Source organism: Rousettus aegyptiacus, unplaced genomic scaffold (genome assembly GCF_014176215.1).
Source record: "Rousettus aegyptiacus isolate mRouAeg1 unplaced genomic scaffold, mRouAeg1.p scaffold_m13_p_1, whole genome shotgun sequence".
Taxonomy (NCBI): Eukaryota; Metazoa; Chordata; class Mammalia; order Chiroptera; family Pteropodidae; genus Rousettus; species Rousettus aegyptiacus.
Genome location: NW_023416284.1, coordinates 19,837,275 through 19,863,617, shown reverse-complemented (window position 1 = coordinate 19,863,617; position 26,343 = coordinate 19,837,275). Strand labels below are relative to the sequence as shown.

Below are 26,343 nucleotides of genomic sequence, written 5' to 3'. Positions count from 1 at the left end.
TCCAGGGACTTTCCCTTAAATTTTCCTAGCCATCCATGTGACCAGTATCATACTGAGTACTTCTTGGGGGCCTAAAACCATGCTCAAGACACATGGCCCTCCTTAAAGTTTCCAAATTGGAAAGGCTTCTGGCTAAGAAGCGATTTTTGAAGAACTGACGTCCAAGAAGGCTAATTTCTGTCAAAAGCTACATGTGCCTTTAGTGAACCTAGGTAGATCTTGTCTCCCCAGAGCCATCCAAACCCTAACAATTTATTCAGGGCAGAGAGAAAAATCATCCAGTTAGTGCCTTGATGGCTTCAAGCAACAGGAAGGTTCATTTTGTCATCAGAGTGAACCCAACTACTCAACCCAGGGGGTTAAACTTTCTTAGGGGAAGAACACTAATATTTATTTTGTATAGGGCACTGGACTGGTCAGCCTTTTATACAGAACTCCTTCAGTTTGCCAACCACTGTAAGGTGTACATTATCACTAAAGATATCTCATAGATTCAACTCTAGGTTTTTGTCAGGTTCTATGTCCTTTCAAAACAATATCCCTACCAGGGGTCTCCTAAGTGCAAGAAAAACCCCTTCCTTAGATTATAAGCCATATAAGAGTCAAGATATAAAGTTCTGGCAACACATAAACATAGGCTTTACAAACAATACTAATTATGTGACCCTGGGAGGTCACTTAACCTAATTAAGTCTGTTACTTTTATAAAATACAGATATTAATGGACAATTTTTTTTTTTTTTGGCTGCCTAGAATCCATTTCTCTTTCCTAGTAATGCCCTGACTTTCTTTTGATGAATGAGCTTTTTCTTACTGCATACTGGTCAAGTAGGGGCACATGACTAAAGCTACTCTGGCCTGACATTCTCTCCCTAGAATTTGAATCTTGAGGGAGAAAGAAACCAAAGATGACTAGAATTTAGTTATTCCAGCGATAATGCCTAAGGAGCTATCTTGGCTTCAGGACCATTCCTGTCATCTACCACTGCTGTTTTAGTTCTATAAAGCCACTCTGGTTCCCAAGCCAGATTTTCTAGCCTTCACACTAAATCTGTGAGCCCCTAACATCCTTCTAGTAAATTCCCTTTTATTTACATTAGCCAGTCCCTTTGTTGCTTACAACCAATATACTCCAAATGAAACACTGCCCAGTCAGGTTACTAACAGGATAGAGTGGGATTTAATTATTATAAACTGATACTATCTAGTCATTACAAGTAAATTCAACATGTACTGTAAAAGAACATATAAATGTGGTGATGGTATAAATATGGTACAAATCATGTGAAAGATTTGCCCTTTGGTCACATCCCAGGCCACCTCCTGGCAAAACTGTTTTATAATTAGCATTAAAGTCTCACATCCTTAATAGAAAGTCACCTTAACATACCTGACCTGGGTCTTCACTACCCATTCTACTCCAGGAAATGTCTCAGGAATTTTCAATGACCTGAAAATGGAGAAGTAAGAGATTAGTCTTTAGAAGAGGAAGTTTTAAAGACATACATAATAAAAGATAGAGATCCTGCATGCAGTTTACACATTACAGGAGAGAAACATGCAACTTTAAGGAAATTTTAAGTAATATTTCATTGTGAATATCAATATGGGGACCTATAGGGGCTCATCCTTGTACATTTTAAAATAGCTGAGCAGAAAGCTTTACTTTGGGGAGCAGATCTAATCTACAGTCATTGAAATTTTACAATGTGTCATTTAAGATGTCAGACTTTGTGCCCAGGTTACATTACAGTTCATTTGTGATGGGCAGGATTATTAAGAGTTATGGCTAATTTATGCGGCAGCATATGGTGTTTCTTTTTACAGCTATTTTTATTAAACAAGTTTTGCAAAGTTTTAACATTAAAATTAACAGCTAAAGAATTGTTTATGCAAGTTGCTGTCACAGTTTATGTAAAAGAGAAATATGTGCTATTAAAATCAGACATTTAGGTTACCTTTGGTTTTTTGCGATGCATGTTAGCTTTACACATCCTGATTCTCTTGCGATAATTTTCCTTTAAAAAGGGGGGTATAGAGTGATCTCTTTTCATCAAAACAAGACATAATGCCCTGAAAGCTGACTTCAAACCATGGTTGAAAATTCAGTTATTTACACTTTATCACAAATCTACAAATACATTTTTTTTGTTGGTGTGTTTTAAAAAGAAAAAAAATGTCCATCATGCACTGCTGCAGGCAGCTTGGCACTTCATACAAGAGGATTTTTCACCCCCGAGCAGTTTCAGGTGGCTCCCTTAGAGAAGACATGAGAACCCTGACAATTACATTGAGGACTGGAAACAGGGCCAACCAATTCCATCATTTCTTCTCTTGGTCTCTGAGGAGGGAGTTTAGAGCCAGCCTATCATGCCACATCCTGCCCTAGCTCAGCTGAATTAACAGCATTTCTGGGATTAAAAGGGAAACCCTTAAGGGCGCCCAGGGTTTGGTGAATTGCCATCTCTAAAGGCAGGTGCTATCCCTTTCCAAGCTCACAGAGATTATTTGGTGTCACTCTTAGGACCACCCAGGGGCTCTACAGAAGATGCAAACTAAGGTGGCTGGCGCTTCAAATATTGAGGCCTATGTATGGAAACCAATCCAAGTTTTGGTTTAGTTGGGTTTTTCTCTTCAGAAATTAGATGTTGTGACAGAATTAGATCAAACTGTTTTCAACAACTTCCAGGGGGTGAAAAAGCTTTGGTTATTTTTAAACTAAAACTTAACAACTCAATAAAATTTTTTTTTGGTAAACTTAAAATAAAATCCCCCCCACCACTTTTAAGAATTTCTCCAACTTTTAACAAGCCCATTAACTTTAGAGTTAATTTAAGTTTATTTGAAAGAGAAAACTATTTTATTGTCCACCCACAAAAATGACAATTCATCACATTTACTTTGATTAAAAAAGGACTAAACTTTATTGACAAACTGCTGCAGACATTTTGACATAAGTTTAAGCTACCTATTTAGGCAGACTTACACATGTAGCATTTAATCTTCCAAGAACAAAATGGGAGGACGGTACAAATCCAATTAGGACTTTAACTTATGTACAAAGTGGATTTTGATTCCTTTTTCATTCAGCTGCAGTGTCCCTTTTTATATCATGCTAGTGTTGAGACATACTTGACTAACTACCTTGGGAGCAATTCGGTATTGACAATTGTTAAGAAAATCATCAGCTTTTGGCCCCAGTGTCCAAGTGAGCTTTTTCATGGAGTGCAGAATCTCAGATGGACAAAATACTTTGTCTTTTTAAATACTGAAATTTTAATTATTAGTACTATTTGAAAGATTATTTGTGGTTAAAAAGCTCTGCATCAAATTCAGTTCAGGTGGCCAGCCCCTCTCCCCCAATGAGCCTCTTCAAAACCTACTCCCCACTAAGTATCTCTCAACACTGTATGTCTGGGGCTAGATTTCAAAACCCACGTAATGAAAAAGTCAGTTTTACAAACCTAATTTTGTTGTTGTTTTTTAAATCAATTAATGTTAAAAATTGCATCAACTATTTAATTCATGAGGATCTTTCATATTAAAATTTAACATTAAGATTCAACCGCCATGTGCTTTTAAAGGAAACGTTTTTAGACACGTCTGAGCTCACTTTTACATGGTGGCACCTACTGCCGTTAACGTTTGTGATTTTAGATCTTAAACAGCCCTGAATTTTGAAATGTAGCCTAGTTTGGGATTCTGCAACTACAACTTTACGGGATGCCTCAAATCAAAACTAAGATAAAGTTAACAAGCCTTAACTTCAGAACCTTTAAGCAAGCAATGTCACTTTTGAAACTAACAGGTTTGTGTTTTTTTTTTTTACTCAACTTCTTTTTATTATAAAAGGTACATTTGTTTATATTTAAACAACAAAGAAAAAAAGCATCTACACACTTAAAAAATTAATTCGATATTCCTAAATCTATTTTAACTCATTTTAAAATACTACATACAGAAGCCAGAATGCAGAGTTAAGAATGGAGTAAGGTGGGGAGAAGAAGGGGACCACGAAGAAAAACACTTAGACAATTACTTGTCTGTTGTGGGTAAAGCAACAGGAATCCTGGGAGATACAAGAAATCAGTAACAACTTTGCTCATAACTGATATTTTCCCCTCATGTTTGTTTTTAATAACGTCCATATGGATGCTCTCTGTATGCTCCCTTCACCGGCCTAGCTGGAGGGGCCTTCAGCGACGGCCTGGTCCCATTCCAGTCGTCTTGGCCTAGGGGGAAAGCAAGAACAGTTTATATACCATGGGCCAATGGCATTCTGGGATGTGCAGGGGTAGGTCACCTTTTAAAGATCACCAAAAACACTGCTTTGCTTCCAATGTCTTGCCACCTACCCAGTGGTCCTTGTTTTTCCCTCTGCTTGGCCCTCCTGAGTAACTTGGACAATTTCCCAACTGTAGGGCAGTTTGGAGTGGATGGACATAAGGGAACAGCTCAGAAAGGCTTGCAGTAATTTTCAGAAAATTTCCATAGGCAACATGATCTATACTCCAGCCCCAACACCTTGCTGAGACAGTGAGATCAATTTCAGTAGGTCACAATGCCCTTTCCTGTTCCCAAAACAATTTAGTAGAAAGCCTCAGGTAAGGTGACAACTTCTGGAAGTCTTTCTGACTGGAAGCAGGTAGCTCCCTTTCCATGCAACAGCTAAGTCAGGTTTCTCTGTGAAGAAGTGTCCTCTAGCTCTCTGGGAGAAGCAAGAAAGGACCACATTTCATGAGTCTCCCCACTAGCAGAGCTGGTCCACTGCTCTGGCAGAGAGAAGTACAATCAAATGTATTTAGAACACTGATTAGGAGAATTCTTTCTTATGCTAATATATAGTCCAGAGAAGCCAGACAACATGGTTAATACTGTCAAACCATTTTCCTTTGTGACAGGAAAAAGCCTGAAGGACAGTATGGCTTCTAGAACAGACCTCTCATAAAAATGAGTTGTGTTTATAAGCTTGTTCTTCCCACACCCCCCATACTTTACCTGTGCCAGTTCATTCCTGAAGTATTTCTCCAGCTGCCTGCATTCACAAACATCTGCCTCCATCACTGTAAATCTAAAAACCCCTATACAGATCTAAAGTTTCACAGAGCCCTATCTAAGCATACTTATGTACCTAGAATAAAATACACATGTCTATCACTTTCTAAGTGGCTTCTGGGTACCAACAAGATAGTTTATTTTTCATTATTATTATCATCATTATTATTAATGCCTACAATACCTGGTCTTCCTAGGTGGTCTCCCATCCAAGTACTAACCAGGCCAGACCCTGCTTAGCTTCCAAAATCAGACATTGGGCTTGTTCAGGGTGGCATGGCTGTAGACCATGGACTATGGCTCCACTGGGGCACAAATCCAAGACTTTCTGTGTATAAAGAGACATGCTAGCCACTATACTATGGAACCACATCCAAGACAGTTTATTTTTCTAATTCTGTTTATAAAAGCAGAAATGAGAACAAGTTAACCATGCCAACGTCATACTAGGAGCACAAGGAGCAGCCTGCCTCTTTCAGTCCAGTCTTTTATTGGCAAAACAGAAATGCAATTTAGTCAATACATACAGAGGCCCCATTGTGCTGCCTCACTGACAGAGAGAAAAACCCCAGGGTAATCATACCACCCTTCTAAATAGTGGCATATGAGCAGAGTAGTGTAGTGTTACTGATGGCAACTGTTCATTTAGCTAGAACTAGTAAAAACTGTTTTCCTAGGCAAGCGACTGACTGGCTACTACATGCTATGCTGAGAAGCTAAATTCAGCTTGTCCATCGGTGGGAGTACCTAGGGGGTCCCCCCTTCTCAGCTAGGGGAAAGAGGAGACCATCAACTAGTATCTTAAGTTGAACTGTCAACTGCTAAAGCTCTTGGCAAGGACTCTGAAATTCCTTCAGGTATGTTGAAAATACTTCACATGTAAAAGGCTGCTCTCTTTCTATCCATTGTCATATGGCACTCCCTCTGGGGCCCATTACACTGGGCCATAATTGGCTCTTAAGAACGCTCTTGAGCATTGTGTTTTCAACCAAACCTCAGGGAAGGCAGTTTGGTCCTATAGTCATTCCAACCCCTATAGCTCTTTTGGGATCAAGAACTGAGTTGAGATGTCTCTAAGACAGTAAGAATCTTGATGACAGTATTGCCCTGAACTGGATCCAGCCCCTATAGCCTTTAATCTGAGGATAAAAGGTATATTCTTGCCCTAACCTGCTCTGGCTAGCTATTTGCCATCTAGGTCCCTTTCAGCTAGTATTTCCTCTATATTGAGATTCTTTCGATGAGATCCAAAATTATTTTTTCAAGTGAGGTAGGGTTGAAGAGTAGAGCTGGATATAATTACATTCTTATTATCCATCAACGTGGCCTAGGTATCAGCAGCAATGGCCCTGGAACATAACCCAGGCCTAGCCATCTCCTGGCCTAAAGAAGGGAAAAAACCCAATATTGGCTTCAAAGTCTGCTGTTTCAACCAGGCCAAGCTGGACCTGAGCCCTAAGTTTAGGACATCTACTTACTCTTCCAAGAGGAATAATACCCCTATCTCATTTTAGTAGTCCCTCTTTCTACTGTATACAAAATTTAAATAAACGTAGAATTCCTATTGTCACATCTACCAACATCTTGGCCTTTAAAGGTTTCCCCTCAGTTGTGGGACTGTCTGACCCCCAATAATCAAGCATTCTCTTAGGCACTTAACTTGCACATTCTGCCCTACCACAGAAATAAAGACATACCATAGGCTTCATAAGAATCTTGAACCTCCCCATGTCCATAGTCATAATATTCTGAATCCCTAAAAGCCAAAGACAGAGTGTTAGAGAGCTATACAGCAACTACATTTCAGTTTCACCTTTCACTCGAATACTTCCATATTTCATTTTACTGTGTCTATCATAGGAAAATGTTCATTCCATCTCCACAAAATATTTCCAAAACATGTGTAACTACATACTCATAAAAAAAATAACAATGGTAGCAAAGAAAAATGGATACCATACAATTTAAAGTGAAAAAGCACAATCCAAAACTGACCATCTTAACCATAGTGTATTCATGGGCTCATTGGAAGAAAATAAGCAACTATGAAGAGTTGCTCTGTCCCCACTTTAGAATTAGGAGATGTCTTTTAAATCAATCACAGGTAAGATACATACAAACATACACAAAAAAATGTTTTTTAAGAAAAGTGCAAAAAAGAACCTAAGTTATGGCAGTGGGATTCCAGTTTCCTTTTAAACTTTTACGTAACTTTAATGTGGCTGTGTTATTTTAAAATAATAAAGTAATTTAAAGGTGTTTCCCTTTATTTTCATGTAGTCACAGCTCAGGCATTTTTATATGCTATGCCCAGATTCTATAATATAATTTAGGATTCACAATTATCCAAACTTGCAGATCCAAGTATGTACCTTACAGATGTCAAAAGCAGAGGAGATACCCTCAAACCGTAAGCCACGTTGCTCCTCAGGTGTATGCTACCAAAATCTCTTCAGTTCCTCCAACTCCCTCCCAAATACAAGAAATAGCACCTGTACTGCCTGACTTACCCTTGGCTCTGGCTATAATAGCCTTCGTAGCCTTCATAACTCTGTTCTGCATATGTATCATCATATCCCTAGAATGAATAAAATAAAATAGAAAGTCAGAATCACAGAGAGAAGGGGAGTTAATTATATCCCATGGGAGGATTAGGCAGGATTCTAGATTAACAGAATGTGGAATTTTCCCCCAAAATGTTAACATCCATTGTAGAACAGTCAAGAGAGAAAGAGTTATTTTTTTAAAAAAATAAAACCAACCAACCAACCAATCAAAACAAAACCAAAAAAACCACCTTCAAGTGTGGGTGGGAAACAAGGTACAAAGTTGAACTTTAGTAGAGGTAGTAGTGGGAGACTCCTTAGGCACAGCTTATTTCCTGTTAATTTGCACATATAGTAAATCATGCTTAAAATGGAAATCTTTTCATAGTTTAACATTCTGCAAGAGAAGAGAGCAGATTTCAAATCTTATAGGCAGTCCCTGCCACCTCTGTCAAGGATCAAGGCCCTGTCATTCAACTTCCTTTGGCAACCTTCTAGGTATTGGGAAATGGCACATTGTTCAAACTTCTTACATATTCTTCATATGTTTCTGGTGCAGGGGGAGGAGGCAAAGGTATTCTCTGAATGCCTGCTGTCCGTGCTCTTGGTGCTGGAGCACCCCTCACAGTCGGTGGGGGTGGCACTCCTCGAGTCACAGTGGCACCTCTGGTGATGGCTCCTCTCACTGGAGTTCCACGCACCAAAGCCCCCCGAGGTGGTACAACACCACGGCCCCTGCAAAAAGAAAGTTTATTTTAAATGGAGCTTTTTTATAAATAGGCTACTTTCATGTTCAGATTTATTTGCAAATTCCGGAGCTAGCTAGATTTTATGATGCCTTAAAAAGACTATTATTAAAACATAGAGGAATGTATGGGTGGGTAAAAGACCCATAATGGAAGACTCTCCAGGTCCCACGGTGGACCTGTGAATGTCTCATTAGTGGACTGCCTTGGCGAGTCTGAACTCTCCATAAGGATCAGTGACAAAAGGTAAAATTCTAAAAGACCACTTAAAAATACTAGAACTATCCAATATTAAAAGACCAAAAATTTCAGTGGGACTGCTGCACTTGACTATGGCCAAAGCGCCCAAGATCTATAGTTCCACTTGATGCAGGATACAAATCCTAAGACCAGGATATGGTTCCACAGTGTAGCAGTTAGCATGTCTGCTTTACAAGCAAAAGGTCCTGGGTTTGCGCCCCAGTGGAGCCACGGTCCATGGTCGATGGCCATGCCACCCTGAACAAGCCCAATGTCTGATCTTGGAAGCGAAGCAGGGTTGAACCTGGTTAGTACTTGAATGGGAGACCACCTAGGAAGACCAGGTGCTGTAGGCATAAATAATAATAAATACTAACAAAAAACAAAAACAAATCTTGAGACCCCGTCTAAGCTGGAGATAAGAGCACAATTGAGAGAGATGGTACTAGCAGTTAAATTTAAATCCTATTTCTGGTTGTTTCCACTATATTTACCTGGGAACAGGTGGAGGAGGAGGTGCAGCTCCTCGGCCTCTCACTGGCACCCCACGTCCACGAGAGGGCTCTGGTACTCCATTCAAGTAGGAGAGCTCTAGAAATTGCTCCTGGCAGATATCATCCATCATATCCTGCAAAGAAAAGATAATAGGAAGGAGTGTTGTGCAACATCTCCACCCTTTGCTGAGAAATCATCTAATCCACATGAGCCTTGGATACTAAGAACAACTTTGAAAGCTCGGATGAAGTCTCAGGTCATTCAATCTCCAAAGTCAAATGGCATCCTACCTGTCACCCTGGAGGAAGGTACCTTGTCTTAATTTGAATGTTACAGCTTTCCATGATATGGTCCCTGTCTAGCTATCCAGATCATTACTTCTATCTTCTCTCCAGCTATAACTGCCTTTCAAGCCATGCTAGACAACTTGTAGTTCAGAACCCTGCATACTCTTACACATCCATTCTTGCAAATAGTTTCCTCTTCCAAGAATAATAAAACCCACTACCATTAATTAAGTTGTATGCACTGGGCATTGTATAATAAGCTTTATAAAGATATCTCAGTTTAATCCTCAAAATAACCCTGAAGTAGACAGATCTTCCCATTTTGCAGTTGGGAAAACAGATTCAGGGAGTATAAAGAAACCAGCCTAAGGACACAGAGCTAGTAAATGAATGACTCTAGAGAATTCAGAATTACCAAAATCTAGGCTTTCAATCATTAGACTATTGCATTTTATTCGTTCCACCAGTGGGACACTAATCCCCTCTTACAAGATTTAATCTAAAATACTACCTCTTTTGAAAAACTTTCTCATGATGCCACTCCCTGCTCCCCAGTCCCTCCTCTTTTCCCACAGCACCATGTCAATTTTCTCTACCCAAGCACTTACTACATTTTACAATTGTCTTTCTCATTAGAGTGTGAGCTCCTCAGGAGCCATTTTTTTTTAAACTCAGACCCAAATGTAGTATTAGTCACCTACCAGATACTTAACATATTGTTTGGGATGAACAAGAAACCTGAGGCTAATAAAAGTGAAATAACAACTTGTCCAAGATGATGCAGATAAAACTCCCAGTCTAGTGCTCTTCTCACTGTACTAGGAAGCCTCTCCGGTACAGTCAACGGTTCTAAGAGGAAAATGGACGGTTCTGGTCATGGATGCAAAAATAAGACCACTTTCTTTTCTTCACAAGAGGGAAGAATTGAGTCAAATGCCATTTGCAAATCTTTTCACATATTTCTTAATGTGAAAGAAATTCAGTCTTAATATTTCATGCATTTTTATATATTACAGGTGGACACAGCTTCAAGAACAGAAGATTCTAGTCACCAGACATGCCCTTCCATAGCTCTTCAACTCATACATTACTGAGACTTGAGGCTCACACTGGAGAATCAAGTGACCAATGACGGCCAATTTGCTCAGTCTCCCTACTGCCACATCAACAAAGGAAACCCAGATATCCCTGACATGCATCACTTTTGAAGATCTGCTTACATGGAAGCCTTGTAACCCTATCTATCCTTGAGAAATATGCGAGAGTAACGATACAGAGAGGGGCACTCCCCTGCAGTTCTTCAGAAACTGGATGGCTCAGGATGCTTTAATATTACACCTCAAACAGAGTCGAAAGAATCCCCTTAAGGGAAATTCTTATTAACTCTGTTATTTTTCTCAAGAATATTTAAAATTGCCTGTTTCATGTCGAATATTCTAAAGAAGATGAGGTACTTGGAAGCAAAGCAGCTGCTGAGACACTTCAGAGAGTTAAGATTCCTTGGAGCTCAGCAGTATAGGTACACAATGCTTATAAATTTTTGCTCTACCAATTCTCATATCTTCTGACACCACATTTAGTTCCAACTTGCTTATTTTACATATATAAGAAAACCAAGAACTGTAGCTCATGTCCTCTCAGTTTTAGCAATGAGAATATGATGTTTACTCAATTCTACTTGAATAGTATTCCGAATGCTTTCTAAGGTTCCAGATTCATCCTTGATTATAGTAAACATACTAAACCTTGCTAAAAGGCAAAAATCACACCATTTTCTACTTATTCAAAGACTGGACCCTCTGACCAGGTGGTAATAAAGCCAGACCTGGTAGGAGGGTAACCTGGTCTGTCCCAACTCTTCCTGAGCCTCAGTTACATACTCAAAGGAGCTGTACACTGATCTGTTTAACATTATCAACAGTCCAGTCTATAATAATCATGTCTATTTCAAATCAAACTCTACCTGAGTAAATGCCTCTTGGAAATTTAATCCATTAATCCATTGGATACTAGAAGTTTCTTGCTGTTATCCTCTAGATTCTCTAGTCTAAAATGGAAACCCTTTTATGACCATCTTAGTTTACTTTTCTATTCACAACCTCCTGGTTCCATGCTAGAACCAAAATACTTTGTTTAGTGAAGACCCTGGTAAACCTTTAACTAGATCTTAAAATGCCAGTCACACCATGGACCTAAGATACTGGTATACAACTAAAACCCACATTAGACAAGGATGGGTAGAGTGGCCTTGGGGCATAGTGCTTTGAAAACTAGGTATACATAATGGACTACTTCAGGGAAATTAACATAAGAGTAGAATCTGGTGTGCAATTTCAGGTTATGCAGAGGCCCTGGTTAAGAACCCCTGCCTTAGTAACAAAACAAGATCACAGTTATCCCTTGCTCAAAAGATAAAAGGACATGAATTTCCTTACTGGTACTAGAAACTTCTTGACTTCCTCCATAGCATGGGCCATAAGAGCATAAGCCTCACATGGGGGTCCAAAGACTTCAATGAAGACATGCAGATCCATATTCAAGTGGGCGTATTTGGGGTCTCCACCTTTACGCAGCTCTTCCTCCTGTGGAAAAATACAAAAAGAAAATCATGTCAGATGGACTAGGGAGCAAACAACACCTTTACTTCCAAGGCCAAAGGGACATCAAGAAGTAACCCTAACATCTAAGAAAAACAGTAAAGTGTAAGAGAGTAAAATAAGCTCTGGTGATAACAATTTACACAACCTGCTAAACCTGCAATTGGTCTGCTGCTAAAAGTTAAGTAGTGTGTCTTGAATCCCTGGTGTATTCACTGGAACCCTTATTAGAAGGTATAGAAGAAACAAACTTAATTGCAGTCTCCACTCAGATAATAAGTATTTACCAATCATCGATTGATTGATCTATTCATTCATCCATTCACTTATTGGGAAGCATTTATTTTTTTTTCTAAAATTGTTTTCTGTCCGACTCTCTCCTCTCCTACAACTGCAGCTGCACATATGCTAGATTGCATGCTAATGCTCCATAGGTAACTAAGACGCTGTTTATTTTCTTTCAGTCTTTTTTTTTTTAATCTTTATATTTTGGACTAAATAGTCCCGTCTTTAAGTTTTCTAATTTCCACCTCCTGTTTTCTCCTTTAGTGTCTTACATTATCTTATGCTCATCCAATGAAATTTGCATTTTAACTATTACATTTTCATTTTCTACGTATTCCATCATTCTCCTAACTGTTCTTTACCTCTTCATCCTTGAAAAATTTGTTATATTTATAATAACTATTCTCAAGTCTTGTCTTCAAATCCTATAATCTCTATTATTTCTAGGTCCTTTTCTATTAACTGATTTTCTTCCTTGGTTATGGGTCACATTTGATAATTTCTATATGTTTAGTAATTTTTTAACAAATAAAAATAGAAGTAAAAAGAAAAAGCACACTATAATTTAAATTATTTTTATTCCCATTCCCTACCCCCTCCCCTTTGGGAACAATCAGCTTGTTCTTAGCACCTATGGGCTGGTTTCTGTTTTGTTTATTCACTTATTTTGTTTGTTTGTTTTTTTAGGCTCCAAGTATAAGTAAGATCATATAATATCTGTCTTTCTCTGACTTATCTGATTTAGCATGATACCCTCTAGGTGCATCCAAGTTGTGGCAAATGGCAAGATTTCATTATTTCTTATCACTGAATAATATTCCATTGTGTGTGTATGTCTTTTTTATCCATTCATTTTTTTAATTAAAAATTTTCATTAAAATTATTGGGGTGACACTGATTAATTTTTTTAATTAAAAATTTTTATATCCATTCATCTATTGATGGGTATCTAGGTTGCTTCCATATCCTGGCTATTACTAATAATGCTGCAGTGATAATAAGGGTGGGTGGGTGCATCCGTGCATGCATGCATGCATCCATCTATCTTTCTTTCTTTTTGCATCTGTCTTTCTGAATTAGTGTTTTTGTTTTCTTCGGATAAATACCCAGAGTGCAATTGCTATACTTATGGCAGCTCCAGTTTTAATTTTTTGAGGAATCTCCATATTGTTTGACAATCACTGATTCATTTATTCATTGCCAAGCATATGCTTTTAAATCCCAGAGAGAGTCGTTAATCACCAGCCCTTCTTATCTATTTATATGGTGTGGGGAGCTCTAGGGGAGGATATAAGTTAGAATAGAGAGAAGCATATCTTAAGTAAATATCATAAGCTAGAATAACATACTTCAGCTTAACTATATTCTTCTGGTGAGAAATGGGAGTGGACAAAATAAAATGGTCTGAGGAAACAATGTTTGTCAACTAGACTGCAAAATAAGTAAATAAACAAAACAGAAGGCCTAAAAGAGTAACTTTTTAGGCTGTAGCAGGTATGTCTCACCTAAAAACCTGACCCTAGAAGGCTAAGACTATTTTGTTTTGGTGGGACCTTCCTTGGCACTTACAAATAGTGCAAAGCATATGACGCTATGACAAGGAAAAAAGTAAGCATTAGGTTCTGTTGTCAGTATTACTCATGGCTCCTTTTGGATTATCATTGTTTAGTGAGCCTCACATTCCAGCTGGCTATAACACAAACCAGATAACTAAACCTCACACTTACGCTTAAAACTACTGCTCTCACTTTTCCACGTTGCTGGAAAAAGAACATACTGTTCATATTAGTGTTTTTAGTCTGGGTAAGTTTTAGTACAGCTCCCCTTCCAAGTTTTCACAGATAAGCTTCCTAACGCCTAAACTGTCCCTGCTGTTTCCATTGCTACACAGTCAAAAGTCAGAAAGAAAACAATCACCAGGGCGCACGCCTAGGCTTTTTCAGGGTTGCCACGCAAGTAAATTAACTTGGTTTATAATCTCTTACAATCAATGCAAATTTAAAGGAGTCACATTTTGTATGTATATAAGTGCTAGCTTCTATAAGGCATCTATACTAAACCCTAGGTTACTAGAAGGCATAATGGTGTCTTCTTTCTTCACTAATGTAAGCTTACCTTGGCTTTGTCTCTCATTGAGCCCTTTCCCAACACAGAGATCTTTGCACCAGTCTCTTCTTGCAGTCTTTTGATAGTATTCCCCTGTGGTCCAAGTATCTTCCCCACAAAATTGAACTGACAGAAAATAAACAGATTTCTAAATACACGTGTTCTATAATAGTTCTACATGCATTATCTCATTTTATCTTCAACAATCCTCTAAAACAGTTCGATTCTCATTTTACTGAAGGATATACTGAGGCTGTATTGATAAAAGTGATTAGGCTAAGGTTATGAAAGCAGCAGTTTCTAGACTTGAATTTGGGATTTCTGATACAGTCTGGTGCTCGTTCCATAATATCACACTGCAACCTCGAGTACTTTAACATACATAAACATTTTTCAAGAATCATCTCAGAATAGAACAGACATATGGCACTCTTTCTGTAGTACTAATTTGGTAAACTAAATATAGCTAATTGCTTTCCTGAAAAAAGGAAAAAGGAGAAGAGGAGTATTTATTTAAAAGTAAAACTCTGAGTAAAATAAACTTCATCTAGTCAAGGATTTGTGTTATATTTCTTTAAATTTTCAGGTCCATCTTTTGACAGAACAACGCTTAAGGGTTCTTTTTTTTGTTGTTGTTGTTGAACTTGGAGCACAAACAAACACTTGAGAAATTTTTTGATAATAAAAAGATGATTATAATTCCTTCCTGGCTACAGCTATGCTATCAGTTATGGAATTGTTTCAACTGCCAGAAACAAGTATACAAGTGTGGAAGAAAAGCTTCACTGGATTAAGTTTCTGATGCACCAGAGCCTTCAGAATTCATTATGGTAGCTCATGACTCTCACACCTACAAAGACAACTCAGAGAAGTGAGGCACTTTTTACCTTACCTTGGGATACTGTTTGACAGGTATCAGTACCCGCTCCTTCAGCTTCATATTCTTATGAGAAAATAAATCCAAGTAATTCTCCTCATCATCCTTTTTTGAAAGCCCCTTCTGAATCTTCTCAATTTCTGGATAAAACAAACAGAATTTAATTGTTTTGTTCTAATAAACAAAGGCAAATTTCTAAGTCTGTATAGCAATAGCATGGAGTACCATGTACTGACACCAAATAGTTCAGATGAATGTGCTAATTTCAGATAGGCTGATTGAGAGCACCAAAAAGCTATATAAACTTGACTAGGAAAGCCAAAGCTTGCTTCTAATAAAAGCGATTTGCTCTTCCACCCCCATCTGAAGCCTCTAATTCGAGGCATTCGAATATTTCTTAGAATAAATGGATTTAACAAAACTAATGACAGTTGGTGAAAAGAGGATAAACTAAAAAATTAAAAAAATAAAAATGAGCATCAAGAAAAAGTACAAAGTCATCTTGATGAAGAAATAAAATCAGTAATTTAAATATGCAATGGAAAATCCTGTGAAAATTCCACAATATAGTGCTTTGGATAGGAGTAGTACTTAAAGAGTTTGAAAGCTGGTTCTTACTGTGCCTACCACTCACTACTTGTGTGGACTTTGAAAAATTATTTAATTGCTCTGATTTTTGATTTCCTCTTTTGTAAAATGAAGGCAGTATCCAGCTCATGAGGTTGCTGTAAAAACAGAATAAAATAACGTGAACACATGCTGATAATTAAAGCCCATTTTTTGGGAAGTGTCAACATTATTTAGCCTAATTCAGTCAATGTCCTAAAGGAAAAAATGTACCATGGTAATTCAATTTGCAGGTTTAGTTTTATCAGCTAGAACCTTAGCATCCAAAAATATTTTCTATCATTAAGGAACTTAATTCATTCATTTGTTCATTCAGTGATTGTAAGTATTTGAGTGCTTCCTAAAGAGAGGCAGATGAAGGAAGATATAATCATTAACCACTATGGAAAACTTATTTATAGGGTCAGGCACCTATCCTATAAACTCAAAGTATGGGATACACAACAGAATAAGTCAGATATGGCCCCATCTTCAGTATGTTTATATACTGGAGTTCCCAGTTTACGATGTTAACAATGAAGTGTAGCTAAGTGCTATGATAGGAATACTAACAGAGATGGGGGCATGGTGTGCAGGTAACAAAGAGCAACTAAGATTATGTGGTCCACTGAGAACAGTCAAAAAATTTATATTCCCTAAAATCAATGGAACATTATAAATAACACAGAATGTTCTCTTAGTATAATATTCCCAGTCTTTCTATCTTCTATAATTTTAAGGCAAGAATTCTCCAACTTCGGTAGGTGTCAGAATCACCAAGAGAGCTTATTAAACTAGATCGATTGTTGGTCCCTGACCTCAGTCTAAGATATGTTAGGTATTTGCATTTCTACCCAGTTACCAGGTGATGTTGATATTGCTGGTCTAGGGACCACAATTTGAAAACCACTAGTGTGAAATAAAGATATACTACTTCAAAAACATTCTGTAAATCTATGTTTTTAAAAATGTTTAGACTAAGTCTAACTGTGAAGTACGCAAATGAAGGAAAGTTACTCTGACCCTGATAGACTTCCTCAAAGTTCAGAATTTCAAACAGAAAGCTTCTTCTGTTTAATAAAAAGCCTAATTTCAGATGTTATAGTATATATAATGAGCTAAATGACCTACTTACGCCTGAGAGCACATACTTCCTTGCTTTCAAACAACTAAAACTGCTAATCATATTGTAAATATTCTTAACTAAACCTTTACTCCTATGAGAACTATAAATGGCAGTACTCTTCACAAACTTATATATTTCATTGCTTGGGATAGGTAACAAATTTGACCTACAATTAACAGACTAAATGCTTTATTCAACATCTTATTTGTTTCCTGTTTTACTGGTGGTATATCCTAACCTCCACCCCTTCCCACCTATTGCTAATATTAACTTTTCTAGTCACTAGTTTTGAGCCCATCATCTCTGAATACATCTCTTCCTGAGTTTCTAGGCTGGAAAACTGGGTACTTGATCCTCAAAAGTTATAAAGGAACAAAGATGCCACATTTTTTATCTGAAAACATAACTGAGGAGATTCTAAAAACATGGAACAAATTACATACTTTGTTTCACCTATGTCCCTCAGTGTTTATTAATTGCTACCATCTAGTTAGACCTTTAAAGGTATTTTATACCACTTTCCAGCAACTTTACTTGGTTAGTGCAAGAAGGTAAGTCTTTATTAAAGTCTATCAGTCTGTTGTACTCCTATAGGACAAACACTGAACCCAATAGATAGGTTTGTTTACATGCAGTGTAACGTGTCCTGTGAATTTAAGGCCTTTCTGTAACATGGATCCTTCTGCTATATTTTGAACTAATCGAATCTTAATTAGAATCCCTTTGTCCAATTTGTCTCACAATTTTAATGTGATTAAAGCATTTTTAGAGAATTCAGAGAACAATGATTTAAATAAAATTGAGAATTGAAAAGATAAAACAAATAAAAAACCAGGAAAGGCTAGAAAGCAAAAGACTAAGAGGCAACTTGAAGTCTTCGAGAAGGGTCATCTGCCATGTTTGGAAGGGGAAGAACTGAACATTTATTCAATGTCTACATGTGTCAAATCGTATATAAATATTACCTTATTCATCCTACAAAAGAACTCAGTGAAGTAGCTATGACTATTGCCATTTTACAACTGAGAAAACTGAAATCTGGAAGTAAATCTACAAGTCACAAAGCTGTCGAAGTACCAGAATAAGGACTAAAACTCAGGCTTTCTCTAATTTCAAACCTTATCATTATTGCCTCTCAACTAGGGTGTTTTATTTGGAGGGGACTTTTGGGGGAAGCAAGGGAACCTTTCTTTAAACAAGAAAAGGCTATTTTGTAAAAATTTATAAACTATTTATAAACTACAGTTTATAACCTCAAACATTGTCATGGGGCTAAAGGCAATGAAAAGGCTCTGCTGGTGCCTCAGATGTTCAGTTCTTCGATTCTATATTTCTCTCCTTAGCCTCACTTCTCTTGGGAGAGCTAGGAGCAGGCTGTAATGGGAAGAAAAAAAAAATCAAGGAGAAGCTTCCTAAATATGGCTTACCCTCAGGCAAAAGTATTTTCTAGACAACTTTTTTGAAACTAACTCCTTTAAATGATCTTCGCCTGGGCCTCTGGAGACCTTAGATGTCCCAAGAGCCAAAGAAAGAAAAGCTGACTTGTAAACAACAGACAGGTGACCCATTTGTTTCCTAGCCAGACAATAATCCTATCTTATCCAATGCCTTCTATGTATCAGGAATTTAGTATTTATTGTTTCATTTTGTTTTTATAACCAGGATTATCCCCATTTAACAAATGAAGAAACCTGAGCTCAGAAAAATTATGTAACTTGTCCGTGATCACAAAAATGATCAGTGACAGGGCATGTACTGAAACCCAGATCCCTCCTTTATCGGTCAGAACAAATTCAACTAATCTTGGCATTTTACTATAACTTAATCATTCCCCTTTTTGGTATGTCTTATTACAACCAGACGGTAAGCTCCCAAAGATGAGAACTATTTTTTAAATGCATGTCTCAAATGAAAAAGCATGAGTTTTGAAGATGGATAGAACTGGGTTTGATTTACAGCTCTGCTACAAACTTGGGGTGTGAGTTGAGCAAGTCATTAAACCTCTATTAGTCTTTCCTTCTTTTAGAAAGAATGTCTAAAGAAAGAAGAGATTCATGACTTAAAAAAATTTTTTTTTTTTAGGCGCAGCAACTCTTTGTTGATCTCACAGATTGCAAGGACCTTGCCAGTTTACAATCCCTTATTTTTTTATGCCTATGGTACCTGGTCTTCCTAGGTAAGTCACCCATCCAAGTATTAACCAGGCCCAACTCTGCTTAGCTTCTGAGATCAGATGGGATCAGGCTTGTTCAGGGTGGCATGGCCATAGACAGAAGAGATTTAACGAGCATAAAAATGTTAATACTACAGAAGCTTGAAAAAATTATACATAAACTTTATCAACCAACTGGCTTAACTAAAACCAGACTACCATGTACGTTCCAGTAACTGAACATTTGATAAAGGTTGCATAAGGACAATGGTCAAGATTTTCTGACTAAACCATCCAGAAATAGTGTTTTTAAGAGAGTAAGATTCATAGCATACCTGCTCCAAAAGATCAGGGGTCACACCCTCCTCATACTTCTAACCACAGCACTCCTTCCCATTGTTAATGATTTCTGTACCCCTTCTATTACTAAACTGAGTATCTGCCATTCTTAATACAATGCCTAATACACAATAGGCAACTACAAACATTTACTGACTCAAAGAAATATACCACTAATATCCCCAACTTCCTTAAAAGAGTCATATGACTTTATTATTCCCAAATTTACAATTCTCTGCTCTATATCTTTTTTGTTGCTACTACCTTTTGGAATCACGGGTCCAGTAAACTTACAATCCTTGTTTTAAAAAACAATTTTTACTAAATTACTTATGGGTGGCTTCATAGTGTAGTGGTTAGCACATCTGCTTTACACGCAGAAGGTCCTGGGTTCGCACCCCAGGTGGAGCCATGGACCATTCCCTGGGTGCGCCAGGCCCCAGGTGTGCGCCACGAGAGCGTGGAAGGAGACACCCCACCTTCAGAGATCCAGTCTGTAACGGGAGATGGCAACGCCCGTATGTCAGGGGTGGAAGTGGAGTGGGGGGAGTTAAAGAGGGGAAAAAATAAATAAATTACTTATTATTTTAAGGAAAAGCATAGGTTCTTAATCTTTCTTTTGGGTCATGTCCCTTTTGAAAATTTGATGAAAGCTACAGAATAGCTCCCCAGAAAAAGAAACAATATTTCACATACAATGTTAACTAAGCATGGGTACTGGTTCAAAAAAATCCACTAAAGCCTGAGTTAAGAGACTTCTAAAGGGCTCAATCATCACATTCCAGGATAGTGGCAAACCTTATTATGGCAATATTGACCATGGTCTCCCAAATTTCTTAGGATACAATTTAGAGTTAGGGCTTTCTTAAAATTTTTTTTGAGATAATTGTAGATTCATATGCAGTTGTAAGAAATGAGATCTCATATACACTTCACCCAATTTTCTGATAACATTTGCATATCTACAATATCATAACCAGAAAAGTAACATTAATACAATCTATTGACTTTATTCCTATTTCACCAGTTTTACATGCACTTGTGTGCATCTTTAGTCCTTTGCAATTTAGTCAGAATCATGTAACATGCAACCACCACCACCACCAGTTAAGTAAGGTATGGAACAATTCCATCACAAGGGTTCTTCATGCTACACTTTTATAGCCACAGTTCCCTCCCTCACCACTGGCAGCCACTAATCTACTCTCCATTAATTACTTTGTCTTTTCAAGAATGTTAAATTAGTGGAATTACACAGTATATAACCTTTTGAGATAGGCTTTTTTCACTCAGCATAGTTCTTTTGAGATTCATACAAATTGTTGCAAACATTAAATTCATTTCTTTTTATTGCTGAGTAGTATTCCATGGTAAGGATATACCACAGTTTACCTATTCGCCTATTGGAGACATGATTTGTTTTTAGTTTTTGCCTACTACGAATAAAGCTGCTATGAACATTCATGCACAGGTATCATGTGAACCTAAGTTTTAATTTTTCTGGGATAAATGCCCAAGAGTACAATTGCTGAGTTGTATGGTAAACACGTTTAGTTTTGCAAAACACTGCTTTATCAGATACATACAATTTTGCTTAATCTTACTAATATTACGTTCTATAACAATAGTATTGTACTATATGTATGTAGCTTTATGGGATCTACTTTTTCATCTTAGGTTTCCAAGACTTCATGTTGTTGCATGTAGCTGTAGTTTTCATTTTCATTGCTATGTAAATATTTCATTTTGAAAATCTCATAGTATCCAATCAATGGTGAAACAAGTTGTACCATTTTGTGAACAAGGTATACCACTTTATGAATGAAGCATTCATGTGCAAAGTTTCTTTGGATACTAGCATAGGAATGCTGCTGCTGAACTTAATTTGAACGTTCAAATTTCAGATGAAATGCCAAACTGTTATCAAAATTGGTTGTACTAATTCATGCTTCCACCAGCAATGTGGAATTAGAGTTCCTTCTAATTCACATCTTCTTAAGGCCTAAGTCTTGTTTGACTGAATTTTTGTCAATGTAGCAGGTTTTCATCTTTTTCTGGTCTCCAACTATTTTTTTTTCTCATTTCTCTTCATTTACTCTATAAAACTAGTTTATATTCAACATGTCAAGTTGAAAAATAAATCTAGTTGGAATTAGGTTTAGAAAAACAAAAAAGCAACATGTTAATTAAAAAGTTCTGTCATCTTTACACCAGTTCCTCCCTGCCCCCACACTCCCCACCTCAGGACATGGCATATTTCTCTTTTTATTCAGATATTCTTTTATCATTTTCAATAAAATTTTAAGTTGACAATATGTGATCATAATATTCTGCATTGGTAATATTAACATATAAATTCTTTCTGCCATTTACAGAATGGCCAGGAAGACGTAAATTATTAGTACATTTCATAGCACATGTTACATGCTTTACAAAGGTTAAATGTTATTCTTTGTGATGATTATTCACTCACATTTTGAAATGATTTTTATTGCTTATCCCAAGGCATTTGATACTATCCTAAAAATGATATCATTTTGCCAATTCTTTTCTAATACCTGTAGATCAGAAATCCACTGATTTGCACATCTTTATTTTGTAATTAGCCACAACACCAACCACCTTCCTGGGTAAATAACCATGATGTTGCTGCAAATAGTGATAACTTCTAACTTTCTTTACTAATATTTATACTTATACCAATATTTGGTCTATAATTTCTTTTCAGTTTCACTTTCTGGTTTAAATAAGTTTTCTAGCCCTATAGAATGAACATTCTATAGTATATTGTAAATAAAATAAATGAATTAACTATCTTGAGGTTTCAACAGACTTTGTAAATGTTTCCCACTGAGTGCTTTTGGAAGATGGATTTCAGTATCCTTTCAAGATCCTCTGAGAATTGTTAATCCATTGAAATGTTTACTTATTCTTGAGTTATTTACACTAACTTATCTTTTCCTAATTGTAGAAAGTAGAAAAACACTGAAAAGCATTTTACATTTATTATGTAAATATTTAACACAAATTATAAATTATTTTTGTTTCAGAAAACAAGCATGGGTACACCGAGTCCTCCCATGTCTGCAACACTTCTGTCATCAAGTATCAGTTTGGCTAATATAAAAGTTTATATTCAAAACCTAAATCCCTTAGAATTGTGTTGATGTTTTCCCATTATGCGATGAAGAGGAATACCCATTCCTTAAATATTTAATAAAAGGCCACTCTGTATGGCATTCTTCAAAGAACAGGAGAAACAGTGGTGAACAAAGCAGACAAAAGACCCCTGCCCTAGTGGAGCTGACATTCTAGCTGTGAAGGAGAAGGGGTGGTCAATAAATAAATGCATAACTACAATACATGATGTATCAGATGCCAACAAGTGCAAAGTAAAGTAAAGCTGGGAAAGAGACAGAACTGTGTGGATGATGAAGAGTGCTCTGGGTCTTGTGGCACCTCTTTGAAAATGGGCAGAGGTGTGTGAAGGAGTCACAATCCCAAGTGCTAGGCTCTGCTCTGTGGGATTCCTTCTGTATCTTGTCATCATCACTGCGCTGTTAGCCAGCATTCTAATTTAATGCATTCAAATGGATTTAATCTTTGTCCAAGTAGTACCAAAAAAAAAATGTTAAGTACAATTTGTTGCAAGTACTGTAGTAGAGGGGTGGAGAGGTTTAGGTGTGAGGATCCAGACTCAGATACACTTCAAGTCCTACGTATGCAGTTTACTAATTTTGTTACCTCATAGTATTTTCGTGAAGACTAAATATTTGATGTAAAGTGCTCAGACTAGTGCCTGGCATAGTAAGAGTTAGCTATATTTTTGTTACATGTATCTTATCAGAGCTCAAATACTACTATTGTCTTCTCTCAGAATCTCATTGACTTCATTACAATCCCTTTTCCAGATCATTTGAAAATACCTTATAAGCTGGGTCCAATATATATATCGAGATCTATCCATGCTATGAAATATCCATAGAGCCCAAGTCTGCTCTTTCAATAAGCCAGTATTACTTTAATCCTCTTTCTCCAATTAGAATTTGTTTTGTTAAAAAAAAGAGAAAAAAAAAGACATTAAAAAGCTCAAATTAAAAAACTAAAGAGCATTCTCTTATAACAGGACTTAAGTAGTAAGAGAAGTGTAAAAATTACACATCACTTTAAAGAATCAATAGTTCTTGATAGTTATCCCAAGAAACCATCTTTTACTTAAAAGAGAAAAAACATACTGGGCACCTGGTGTGGTCAAAAAAGCAAAAAATATCTTGCGTTTTCTGCAGTGTTCAGTACCATAGACTTACAACTAGAATAAAACTGCCAACAAGTTATTAATGACTATAGGTCAAAGGGAACTGTGCTAGTCCTTTTACATATCACTTAATCCTCACAACTCACCATCCCACTTTACAGTTGAGGTTACTGAGGTTCAGAAAGTTTCCTAAGAGTATGTAACTACTTAAGGGTCAGAATTTACAAGCCCAAAATAATGCTTCAAAGTTCTAAAGTTTAGTATTTTATTCTCACAAATGTAACCTGGACTGATAAAGACTTGAGGAAATAAAAATCAGACTATCAAGTCAACCTTTACCACTTAGTCTGACACTCCCAAATCTGCATGTACTTGCTTTCAAATTCAAACACCTAGTGTTTGCTACATGCAAGACAATATGAAAAATATTGATAAAATGAATTCCTTGCTCTCAAAACACTTGCCAGAACACATGAATAGCAATGCTTCAATCAATCTGTGTCAAGGAACAGCAAAATACTGAGTCGAAAATGTAAGCCCTTTATCTAAATGTTCTTATTCTTGACCACTGAATGCTTTGAGTTTTTAAAGACCCTTTACCAATGTTGGGAGATAGAGAACAAAGGGAGAGAAATATTTTCCTAACAATGTCCATTATGTTAACCTTGCCAAAGAGTCCAACTACTCACTCAGTGTCGAAGGTTGTGAATTTTTACTTGCTTAATAAAATTTAGATATCACAATAAATACTTATTAAAACGTTTCAACCAGAAGTGAGGGCAGAACAGACGGCTTTAGGAAGAAATCAACGCGACCAGGTGATTGGCCAGTGCAGAACAGGAAAGGAGCGAGAGAACAAAGACAACTATTCCTAATCTATTTCACTGCTGAAGCAAAATGAAACAACCCTAAAAGATCAAGCCTTTCAGGTGTCAAGCATCGTGCAACTTCCTCAATTTTTGTCCCTCTCAATGGGGAACGTCATGGAAACCACCTTTTACCTCCCTCTACCCCATTTCACTGTCTCTATAGTTATATTTTTTCCCTTTCTTGAATGACGGCGAACGCACACTGTAAAATAAAGAAATCCAACCTTCCCGTTCTGCAATAATTATTTTATGTGCCTAAGTAGAAAATCTGATTCGGAAAACCTCAAGCGTCGATTCCCACAGGTTGCTCCTGCTTCTGAGCAACTATAACTCCAGTAACCGCTAAGTCCAACTCGGCCTCAGCGACCGTGGCGCGCTGGACAGGGCACTCCAGCCTCACCCCATCTCACCTCGGCCCTCCCTCCCACAGTCCCTCCCGGCTCAGGCCGTCTTCACCTCCTACACCCTCAGTTGAGGCGCCTACCGCCACCCGCCGTCAAAAAAGCTTTCTTTAAAGAAGGGGGAGATAAAGGTTCATTTCTGGAAGAATCTGAGCACTCGGAGCGCGGGGCAGCTGCAAGAGGTTAGAGGGGGAAGAGTCGTCAGGGGGCGGGGAGCGCAGCACCATTCATCAATTATCTTTACGCTAAGAGATCGCCAAGTCCCCTTCGGGCCTCCACTGCAGCCTAGACATTCTCCCTCGCACTCAGGGCCGGGATGGGAATGTGGAATCCAGGCTCCCGAAGATGAAGATGAGGATGCGAGAAGGGCTGTTCACGACTGCATCGGTCCCGAGGGGGCGGGAAGCGAGAGAAACAAAGCAGCTGCCACCCATGCTCCCGGGTGCCCGGGCGACCCAGAAGGACCCGGGAGGCTCGCTTACCTGCCGTCAGCAACTGCATGGCGTGAGTGAAGGACGGGTCGAGGGAGTCCTTCTCGGCCATGAGTTCAGGCAGGTACTTGTTCTCGGGCTCCATCTTGACGGAGGCAGTGGCTGAGGGGGGCAGCAGCGGGGTCGGAGCCGGACCGCCCACTGTCGCGTCGGGACCCGTGGCCGAGGGCGGTAGCAGTGGTGGCGGCTGCGTGGCGGGCGAGGCCCGGGCAGCACCCCGGGACCCCCCTCCGCCTCCCCGAGACCGGTGAGGCAGCGGCGGCTGCCGAGACGGCGCCTGACGCACTGAGGGGTGGGCACCTGAGGGGTCCATGGAGCCGCTGCGGCCCGAGGACCGGCTCATGCGCGCGGCGGGGTCGTCCCGGCGCTGCATCGGGGAGGATGTGCGATCGAGGGGTCGAGGAAGCGACGCGGTAGCGGCAGAGGCCCGAGCGGCGGTTGGCGGGGGTGGGAGAGCGAGAGCGACGGCGACCGAAGCCGACCCGAGCGACCCAGCGAAAGAGAGCACCGGAAATGAGGCGACGCGCGTGCGCAGCCAGTCACCGGCACCGCCCTTGGGTCTCTCCGCGGAGAACAAAGTCCCCAGTCGGGCCACCGCGCCTGCGCGCCGCCGCTGAGCCCGACGAAGTCGCCTCTCCGCTCCCCTTTTTCCTCCGAGTCCGCCGGGCTAGAGCTTTGTGCGCGTGCGCGGGTGGCCGCGGGCTTCGTTCGTTTTCTTTTCCACGTGACTCGGGGCTAGCGGGACACGTGTCTCCTCCCCCTTCGGGCTGAGTACGCAGAGGGGGCGGGGGCTGTGGAATGTCTTTGTCTGCGCGCGGGCCCGCGGAGTGTGGGGCGGGAGACCTGTTACTCGCGGGACCACGCCCCCAC

At 38.7% G+C, this 26,343-nt stretch overlaps 1 protein-coding gene and 3 pseudogenes across 1 annotated transcript; 1 reads left to right on the top strand and 3 right to left on the bottom strand.

Moving 5' to 3' along the window:
- Positions 1–864: 864 nt before the first annotated feature.
- KHDRBS1 (KH RNA binding domain containing, signal transduction associated 1) lies at positions 865–26,066 on the bottom strand. The gene is made up of 9 exons (XM_016150417.2): positions 25,465–26,066; positions 15,250–15,374; positions 14,367–14,483; positions 11,805–11,951; positions 9,082–9,215; positions 8,135–8,336; positions 7,566–7,633; positions 6,753–6,811; positions 865–4,232 (listed from the first exon to the last, which is right to left on the bottom strand). The coding sequence occupies exons 1-9, from the start codon at positions 25,844–25,846 to the stop codon at positions 4,135–4,137; spliced, it is 1,332 nt and encodes a 443-aa protein (XP_016005903.1). The 5' UTR covers positions 25,847–26,066; the 3' UTR covers positions 865–4,134.
- Positions 5,228–5,343, bottom strand: LOC118605409 (annotated as a pseudogene).
- LOC118605468 lies at positions 8,828–8,943 on the top strand (annotated as a pseudogene).
- Positions 19,118–19,237, bottom strand: LOC118606535 (annotated as a pseudogene).
- Positions 26,067–26,343: the final 277 nt, after the last annotated feature.